The sequence below is a fragment of the Trichechus manatus genome, unplaced genomic scaffold (genome assembly GCF_000243295.1).
Source record: "Trichechus manatus latirostris isolate Lorelei unplaced genomic scaffold, TriManLat1.0 scaffold00016, whole genome shotgun sequence".
Classification (NCBI taxonomy): domain Eukaryota; kingdom Metazoa; phylum Chordata; class Mammalia; order Sirenia; family Trichechidae; genus Trichechus; species Trichechus manatus.
Window position 1 is genome coordinate 20,631,187 of NW_004443952.1, and position 10,684 is coordinate 20,641,870.

The 10,684-nt window shown below is 36.6% G+C and overlaps 1 protein-coding gene across 5 annotated transcripts in view; it reads right to left on the bottom strand.

The window, feature by feature from the left end:
• INVS (inversin) overlaps positions 1-10,684 on the bottom strand; it is a 156,689-nt gene that overhangs the window by 81,701 nt on the left and 64,304 nt on the right. For 4 of the 5 annotated variants that reach the window (XM_023727460.1, XM_023727458.1, XM_023727459.1 and 1 more), the window contains exon 4: positions 2,158-2,331. In XM_023727460.1, the coding sequence (XP_023583228.1) occupies positions 2,158-2,331 (174 nt within the window). Of the gene's footprint in view, positions 1-2,157; positions 2,332-6,653; positions 8,071-10,684 lie in introns of those variants that run through there. The other variant, XM_023727461.1, reaches the window with a different exon arrangement.

The following is a 10,684-nucleotide window of genomic DNA, read 5'->3' on the forward strand; positions in this document are numbered from 1 at the left end:
ATTTGATGGACTTTGGGCCCTTGTCGAAGATCAGGTGACCGTAGGTGGATGGATTTACATCTGGGTTCTCAATTCTGTTCCATTGGTCAATGGATCTGTCGTTGTACCAGTACCAGGCTGTTTTGACTACTGTAGCTGTATAGTAGGTTCTGAAGTCAGGTAGTGTGAGTCCTCCAACTTTTCTAGTAATTCATTCTTAATGTGTGTTATAACAAAATTATTGTTCTGCAATAGAGTGGACATAAAAAAAAAAAAGACAAAAAACAGGTCCTTCAGCACAGATATTTTGAGAAGCACTGCTCCAGGCTTTGTGTCTCTTTCTCTTCTCTGCCTCTTAGCTCAGTGAGTTTCTTGAATTTTCCAGCTTAAAGCAGTATCTTCCTTCTCTAAATATCTACAGCCCAACCTGCACCTGTTTTATGGTGTTCACACTCCATCTTGAATTATAGCTATTTATATATTTTCTTTGTCTTTTCTATTAGACTCTTGTCAGCACACATATACGTAATTCTGATCACTATTCCACTTCTCAAACACACTCTAAAATGGGTTGGCAAACTACGGCCCACAAGTCACATTTGGCACGTGACCTGTTTTTTTAAAGTTTCGTTGGAATACAGCCATGCTCATTTATTTACACGTTGTCTATGGCTGCTTTCACTCTACAATGGCAGAGTTGATTAGTTGTGACGCAGACTGTGAGGCCTGCAAAACCTAAAATATTTAATATCTGGTCCTTAACAGGAAAAGTTTCCTGACCTTCCAATCTAAAAGAAGATGTGCAATGTATTCACAGAGAAAAATATAGCATTTTGAGTTTTCCAAACTGAAAATCAGAGACAACCACCCAACAAATAATCAACCAGCACACATGCCTGTAGCAAATTCATGTAGGTGATTCAAAACGGCTTTTGAATAGAAACAAAAATAAAACCGCTATTGATTAAGGGAGAGGTTCCTGTAGGCCCTGATCTTTAAGCTCGCTCCCATTCTCTATGTTCGCTAACAGGGAACAGTAAATAGCTAGGCCTTACTCCCCTTCCCATAATTCACTTTTTCAAAAAATTATATTTACTGAACTCACCAACTACAGGATCTGCTCTCTTTCAGGCCCTGTCCTGGACAGTTGGGCTCCTCTTGCTGTACAGGTAACTAAGTGGTATGCATGTAGGCGTGGACAGGGGGATGGTAGCTAGAGGGTTGTGGAGATAAATGTGGAGGATTCAGCATAAATTCAGTTTGTCTATCAGCTCGGTTGGGCTCTTGGGCCCAACTGTAGTAACCAGGCTTCACTGCAGAGACTTAGTTCACACTTTAAAGTTCTGATCACTGGATCTCTGCTTTGTTCCCTATGACTAAGTGCCTGGTGGAAAGGAAAAGGATTATTACACTTGTTTATGGACCATATTTTTCCCCCCATAAAGAATGAAATGATCAGAGCATCAATCGAAACAAAGACCAGTATGAACAATATATTAAAATTCAAGACCAGAGAATAGATCCTAGCAATAAATGTCAGACTAAATGTTAGAACGAAAATGAAGCTAATAATAATTTTTTTAGCTAACATTTATTGAAAGCACAGTATGTACTGGGCATTTGTTAAATACTTTATGTTTATTATCTCATTTAATCTTCAATAATCTTATTATCCCCTTTTTGCATATGAGAAAATTGAGTAATTTGCCCAAGGACACAGAACTAGTAGGTGACAGCTTCTGGCAAGGAGTTTGATGTCAAAGCCCAGGCCGCTAAACCACTATGTATACAGTGCATTGCCTTGGGCATTTGGCACTGTGAGCCTAACCATCTACAGTAACTCTCACAGTTAATTATCAAATATTGGGTCTTGGGGTCAGACGACCTGGGTTTGAATTCTAGTTCTGCCACTTAGATCTTGGGTAAATTTAATCTTCCTGAGCTTCAGTTTCCCCACCTGTGAAAAAGGAGATGAAACTACCTACCACACACAGTTATAAGGATAAAATGACGGAATTTAAGCGAAATACTTTCCTGGAGTGTATGCAGACTTGGAATTGTTTTACCATGAGTATGGGTGGTAATTCAGGTCTTCTTCTTTGAGGTTTCACATTATAAAAGGAAGCAAATACAATTTGCTTTCTGCTCTCATTTGCCTTCAACTTGACAATCTATTACCTTGTTTTTATCCTGTGTATCCACTTCTCCTGGGGCCATAAACTTCAGCAGAAGCGCCAAACACTTGGGGCTCTTGTGCCGGGTAGTCAAGTGCAAAGGAGTCATCTCTTCTAGATCCTTTTGCATCCAGTTTGCTCTACGTGTGAGTAAAAGTTTCATGAAACGATAATTTCCCTAAAAAAAAAAAAAAAAACCCAAGAGATGGTAAGAAGAAATTTAGTTTGGGGGAAAAAAAATCAATCTTAAATCTTAGAATGTTTTAAGTATTTTAATTTTTCTGTTAGAGTAATAACACTCAGAGAAATTAATAAAACAATACTTCTAATTCCAGCAGATGTCAATTGTTTTTTTTTATGTTTCCTTCCAACCATTTTCTATACACATGTAGTTTACATATTCTATAATATTTACAGTGTATAACAGTGTACAGTATTTAATTGTGGTAAAGCAACATGTTTTATTTAACCATTCTATTATTGTTAAGTATTTAGAATGTTTCCAATATTTTACTTTTATAGAAAATATAGCAATGTACATCTTTTTTTCACACAGTTTTTCCTTCTTTTTAAATTTTCATAAGAATAAATTATCAGGAACCAATTACTGAATCAAAGGAGATCAAACATTTTACAGTTTCTGATGTACTTTCCAAATTGCTATATAGTAGCAGCAATGTATGAATGTATTAGTTTCAACAATTCTGACCAATATAACCAAAACCAAACCCACTGCCATCGAGTCAATTCCAACTCATAGCAATCCTACAGGACAGCAGAACTGCCCCATAGGATTTCCAAGGCTGTAAGTCTTTATAGAAGCAGACTGCCACATCTTTCTCTCAGAGTGGCTTCTGGGTTTGAACCACCAACCTTCTGGTTTAGCTGCTGAGTGCTTAACTATTGTGCTATCAGGGCCCCCTCCCCTGACTAATATAGTCCCTATTATTTATGTAGTTCAAAGTATAACAACTGTGAAATAAGCAGAGATTTTCAACCCCTATTTACAGGTGGAGCCTTGGTAGTGCAGTAGTTAAGAGCTCAGCTGCTAACTAAAAGTCTGCCATTTTGAATCCACTAGCCACTCCTTGGAAACCCTATGGGGAAGTTCTGCTCTGTCCTACAGGGTCACTATGAATCAGAATCTACTCGACGGCAATGGGTTTTGTTTTGTTTTTCACAGGTGAGGGAATTGAGATTCAAAGGGGTTAAATGTTTTGTTCACAGTCATCTGGTTAGTAGGAGTGTATGATTAGTTTTGTTTTTTGTTTTTTTTAAGAGAACTGTTTACAGATACAACTAAGGTAGAAGGAGCTTATTCAAAGTTTGTATCCCAGATTCATATGGTCACCTAAACACCAACCCGGAAGTTATTGTAGGCCCATCCACTTGTAGGCGGTATTCTCCATTATCAGTTAAACTATCTAAATTGGTAGAACTGACTCATCAGGAGAAAGCAGCTTAGCTACAAAGGATAAAGGAATGCAGTGGTGGGGAGCCAGGCCAACTGCTATATATCTGTGTAATATGGGAGTTTTGAAACATAACAAAACTCTCTAAAAAATCGTTCTTTTGAGCTCTTTCCTGAGATCTAGTTCCATATTTCCAGTTCTGGTTAGAACCTTCTGTAGGCTTGGTATAACAGATACCTCAAAGTCAACAATACCAAACAGTATGTAAGAACATGAGTAAGTTCTCTGCCAAAGGTCATGCCTAATATTTATCTTTCCTTATTCAAAGCACAGTCGCAGGCAGGGTTATCTGTCTTTTTCATCTTGTGAGACCCTCTCCACTCATAACCTTGTTGGAAATGGGGCCTTTTAGCATTATAATACATTGATGTTCTACTATGAGAGACTATAAATATTAGCAAGAAAGACACTGCAAATCCTTTGGGAAGAACGTGAGGCTGTAATACAAAGGGGACTAGCTACAGCAACAATGAGGTGTAGAGAATGAATAAGATTTGCCTGCCTGACCACAGGGGCAGAGATAGGATTCAACTGAGCTCAAGAGTTGAGGCAGAGATAAGAAAGAATAAGACCAGGAAAGAGGGATCCATAAGAGTGTTCATATTAGATGAGCAGAATTGGCATGGACTGAAAAACAAACTAATGGGTATGGTAAAGAAATATTTTGTACTATTTTCCAGATTATTGACTATGAATAAAATAGATTCTTTCTAGTGATAGACTGACCTGTTTGCTTTTCTGGAGGTGGACAAGATATAATGAAATCATTTTTCCTGCATCCTTCTAATTCTCTTCATTTATTCACTCATTTAACATATATTTATTAAGCATCTACTATGTGCTTATTAGATATTGAAGATCCTTTCATGAATGAAATTAACAGGTATCTGTCCTCATACAGCTCAGAGTCTAGGTGGGGAAGACAAATATTGTATACGTATACTGACTACTACAAACAAATGCAATGGAATTATATAATAGGAGGGCCCAATCTAACCTGGGAGGGTTCAGGGAAGACTTCCTAGAGGAAGTTCCACTTAAGCTAAAACCCAAAAGATAAGTAACAGTCAGGGGAAGAGTGGTGGAAGAGCATTACAGATAAAAGGAGCAACATAAGCAAAGGCTCTGAGACGAGAAAAATCATGGGAAGTTAAAGGACTTAAAAAAAAAAGCAACTGTGGCAATAGTGTAGGGAGAGAGTGAAAGAAGATTAAGCTGAAGATACAGATAGGGGCCAAATAAAATTTTGACTCTCCCTCTTCTTTGCCTCTCTTTCTCAATACCCATTCAATAACCAAGTGCTGTAGAATCTACCTTCATAAACTCATATGCATTTACTCTATTCCATTCTCACTACCACTGCTCCTGGCTCAGGCCTTCTTTAACTCTCACCTGAACAATTATCGCTAAAGTCACTTAACTGGTCTCCTTGCCTCCGATTTTTCCCTCCCTTCAATCCATCCTCCATAGACTCTTCCACCTAGCAAAAAGAATGACCTTCTGAAGGTATGCCTATGATTGTTATTTCCTCTTTAATTAAAAAACAAAAAAAAAGAAGTCAGCAGATAGCCATAATCTCTAGGATAATATGCAAACACTTCCATCTAGAATTCAAGTTCCTACTTTATAAAAGACAAAGGCATCTTTCTGTTTTATTTGTCTTTTCGAAGAATCAGCTTTTGCTTTTGTTCCACTCTATTTTTTCGGTTTTCTATTTTATACATTTTTGTTCTTTGTTATTTCCTTCTTTCTACTTCTTTTGATATACTCTAGTTTTTCTAACTTCTAGAGCTGGATGCTTAATCCATTAATTTTCAGTTTTTCTCTTTTATTTCTAATTTATTCAGTTGTATCCAACAAGTTTTAATATGTAGAGTTTTCATGGTAGGTCAGTTCAAAATATCTTATTTCCATTTTTATTTCTCCTTGACCAGTATAATATCCAATAGTAGGTTTCAAAATTTCTAAACACGGATTTTCTGGTGTATTTTAAATTGATCTTTAATTTTCAACATTGAGGTCAGAGAATGTAGTCTGTATGACATAAATTCTTGTGCATTTGTTAAGATTAGCTTTAAAGTCTAGAACATGGTCAAGTTTTGTAAATATTCCATGTGTGCTTGAAACGAATGTGTATTTTCTAATTATTGGGCAGAGTGTTATTTATATGGTCCATTAAGTTTGTTATTAGTGTAATTAAAGTCTCACTAATTTTGAATCTACTGTATTAATCTCTGAGAGAGGCGCATTTTAAATCATGATGACATGTAGATTTGTCCATTTTTCCTTGTAGTTCTGTCAACTGTTTGGATAAAAGTGTATCACTATGGCAAATATTGTTAATTGGCTAAAAGACCATATCTAATCCCCTTCCTCCCCTGATGCTTCTCACTGAAGATTCAGCAAAGCTAATATTTGCTTTCCCAACTTCCGTTAAGGGTGGCCATAACCCAGTTCCGGTGCATGAGACTGAGGTGGAAATCTTCTAAGAAAGCTCTTTGGAAATCTTCTAGAAAACCATTTAGTTCCTGATAAAAAGGGACAGATGCAGCTGGTATAGCCCTTCTCTCTTCTGTCTGTCTAGAAGGTAGATATGATAGCCATCCTGTAACCACGAGGCTACAAGCGTGAAAGAAAGCTGATAGCATCTTGATATACTAGTCCTGACATCATCATTTGGAACAAAAATGTTTTAAATTTTACCCTCACTCTTTGGTCACAGCTTAAGGTGACAATTATTTTCCCTCCGCATTATCTTTTGGTTTCTATTGATGCTGCACACTTTGACTTATAGAAACTCAAAATTGGACTTATCAGAAACTGCTAGATTCTGTTTGTTGACTACATCCAGATTCACTAATTTCCTCTTAGTTCCTGAGCACTTTCCCACCTCAGAGCTTTCGTTCATGTTGCTCTTTGTGCCTTGAGAATTCCTTCCCACAGCTGTTTTCCTAACTGGCTAATTCTGTGTCCTTCAAGTCTCAGCTCAATTGCTTCCTGTCAGAGAGGCTTTCTTTGACCACCTTACCTAAGTAGAATGTATTTTGTTAATCTTTATTCTAGTACTGTTTCATTTCCTTTATAGTACTTCTCTTAATTTGTAGCCACATATATTTTCCTTTGTTTCTCCTTACTGGGATCTTCCTCACACACTGTACACTCCATGAAGGTAGAGACTATGTTTTCTTGACCACTGTGCTTGGCGTAGCTCCTGGAACAAAACAGGTGCTTAATAAGTATTACTTGAAGGACTGAGTGAAGAAGAAGAAATGAAATATCTTCTACAGGTTTTTGTTTTCCTTTAAAAATTCTTTTTAAACTCTGTGATATAGATCATAACAGTTAAGGGTCTTAATTCTCAAATATCTGGTATTTGATTACTTTTACTTATTAGTGTTTCATTTATCTGAGCTTCATTCATAGTATGTCACTTATCTGGACTATTCATTTCATCCAATGCCAGCTCTTGAGAAAGAAGGTGCTAAAATTTCCTCAAGAGGGCACTCTGCTCCAAATCTCTTACCATCTTTTCTTTGAAAAAAGAGAAAGTGCCCAGGAAAAACAAATCTATGTGGCAGTTCATACCAAAAAATAAGGTTTGACCTTTCTAATCATAACATTTCAAATACTGCAGAATAATTCATCATGACCTTTTACAGATGTTCAATCAGACAATCATTTTGATTCTGAAATTCGAGGAAAAGGAAAGAAGACAAAGAGCTGTTGGGTGGGTAACTACTAAGTTATGGACACAGTGTTTGGCATACTTAATTTTACATTATTCTGGGGACTCTACCTATGCAAAACATGGTACATCTCAGTAATAATATTCACTCATTCATTTATTCAACACACATTCTTGGGCCTTGTTATGAAGCAGGCAATAGTAAAATATTTGCATTTCACTTTATTACTAAGCTCTTTGACATCAATTTCATCTTTGCTTCTTACAGAAGTATCAAAGAAATTTTTTTTTACAGATTACATAAACTACTGTCCTGTGTCTCTATTTCCTTATGGGTAAAATGGGGATAATAATAGTACCCGGGATTATTACACATATGAGAAAGATAGCTAATATTTTAAAGTAATTAGAACAGTACCCAAAGTAAATGCTCAGTAACTGCTTGCTAGTATTACTATGAACAGTTTTCCAGTGTGGAGAAGGCAACAAAACATAGATGGTCAAGTGAGATAAAAAATGGCCCATACTAGTGGGCATGTATATAAAAAGAGCTGACCATAGATAGTGTACATAATTCAGCTAGCAATTAGGGAAAGAACCAAAGTTAAGGACAGGTAAAAGTAAAAATAGTTGCAATGTTGTAAATAATGGTTTTTCTGATTTTTTTCTGTTTTACATTGAGAAAGATACTTACAGAAAATGATGATATAGGACCAACAAAGGCATATCCAATAGGAATTTAGCTAGGACCTTGAGGTGTTTATAGCTATGTGACCAGGCCAGCTTCTAATATTCCAAAGGACAGAGATCCATCAGATATTATCTATGAAGGTTGGGTCTGGAAACAATATTATCCACTTGGACCAAAGCTGACCTTCTTCACCTCATGGAAATATTATAACTATACATATAATAGCAGATACAAATGTAAGGTAGGCATTCTGTTATATTTCATTCTAAATCCTAATCATATTATATATCAAAAGATACATTACTTAAAACTTAAATGCAAATAATAGAAACAATTTGTTATTATTAATTCTAATAGTATCTATATAATCATATATTTATAAACTCTCAAAGCATTTGATATATTAATTTTTAAAGAGAATCACTATCCCTAGGAAGTATATAGGTCACAAATATTAGTAATCTCTTTATATCAAACTTTTCTGTAATGGTTGTAGACACAAATGAGTCTTGGAAATACTACAAATAGTATTGGGAAAGGTAATCTGCCATAGGCCCTGAGCATTCCTGCAAGTTCTTACTGGTATGCCAAGAATGCAAAGCCTTCAGCGCTCTTTACTGTGGCCTTTTCTCAGAGTTAGGTTTGCAGAGAGCAATCTTGAGAGATAAGGTAATGTCCCCTCCAGGACAAAGAGCTGGCTTGCTTCAAACACAAAAAACACAAACCTACTGTCAAGCTGATTCCGACTCATAGTGGCCCTATAAGACAGAGTAAAACTGCTCCATAGGGTTTCCAAAGCTGTAAATCTTTACAGAAGCAGACTGCCACATCTTTCTCCAGAAGAGCGGCTGGTAGGTTCGAATCACTGACCTTCTGATTAGCAGCTGATCAACTGTGCCACCAGGGCTCCTTCCTGACTTGCTTATTACTTATTAAAAGCTGAAAATTTCTCAAATTCAGCATTATTCAGATGTCATGCAAACCCACTGTATGCACAATGTCCACCTGGGCCCTCTATATCACCTCCATGGTTCTTGTGGGCAAGGGAACTGGTGCAAACATGCAGGTGTTCATGCTATTTGCTAGGCCATCAGTAATTGTTTTCTTTTTGTCTCTGACAGGAATCTTATGTCTTTTGCCAGCATCTACTGGCCAGATTAATCAGAGTAGCTGATGCAGTAGCATACTCATGTCAAGAACATGTAGGAAAGAGGGATGGGTTGTTGGGAGAGGCTACCTACCAAGGGCTCTAAGCATCCTTGCATATTTAACTGGATATGCTAAGAATACAAAGTCTTCACTGCCTTTTACTGAGGCCATTTCTCAGGGCAATGTTTTCCTCAGCGATAAAGAACAGGCTTGCTTACTGCTTACTATGAAAGCGATAGACTCCCAGAGTTCAGTGTTCCTCAGCTATGATAGAATCCCACTGCATGTACAGTTTCCATCTAGCTCTTCTGCTTCTCCCCCGTTGTTCTTCCGGACAAGGGAAACTGATGCAAAACATACAAATGTTCATGCTTCTTGCTGTGTTGTGAGTAATGAAGTCCTTTATCTCTGACTCTCGAGTCTCGTGTCTATTGTCATTACCCAACGGTAAAAGACTTCTTATTTTGTATGTAGGTTATATCAAATCACAGACCTATATAAAATCTATATTATTATAATATGAAATGTGGTATAAGAAGTAAGAAATATGATTAGAGAGGTGGGGAACAGCTAGATAATGGAGAGTCTTTATCTTATAGGCAATGGGGAGCCAATAAATAGTTTAAGCAGGCAATGACATGATTGGATTTGTGTTTTTGTTTTTTTTTTAAATCACTCTGGAGACTATGCGAAGGATTAATTGGAGGGGAACAAATCTTTAGGCAGGGAGACCAGTTCAGAGGTTACCATAGCAATCCAGATTAGAAATGTTGAGAGTTAAATGGAAATAAGGGGACAGATTAGAGAAATATATAAAAGGATTCCTGAGTGGGTATAAGATGGAGGGTGCTGCCAACAACTGCAAAGATAGAAGGAAAAATAGGGTTAGAGACAGAGACTTTTTGAGTTCTGTTCCTTAATATGTGGAATTAGAGATGTCTGAGAGAAATCTATGCAGAGATGTCTAGCAAAAAAAGAAAACCAAGAAAGGATATATGTGGATCTGAAGCTTGAAGGAGATGGCTAGGTTCAAAACACAGGTTTATGTGTCATCTATATTAACAGTTCCCTAAATCATTCTCTCCAAAGACGGCAATTTTCTTGCATAAATCAAAGAATACAAAACTGAAAATACAAGCACCTACATTCTACCTGAAACCTAAACATAATTTAAATATCCACATAAATAGCTCAGTACAGTGCAATCTGGTATTGTTCTTTTACCCAGACTACAAGACACCACTACCATATTAATATAGAGTATGAACGGATTGGAAAGCTAGGGCTGTTTCCTCATTATTTACGTCTACCTGGATCATTTTCTTGTCTCAATTGATTTAGGTGTCTGGCTGTATTCTGGTTTTTGGTCTTTTATTTAAAGTGAATCTTTATAATTGTTGGCATCAGATAGGAAAGGAAACAGTTTAAAAAAACCCAAGTTTTTATTTTTATTTTTTTATTGTACTTCAGGTGAAGGCTTACAGAACAAATAGTTTCTCATGAAACAGTAGTACACATATTGTTTTATGACATT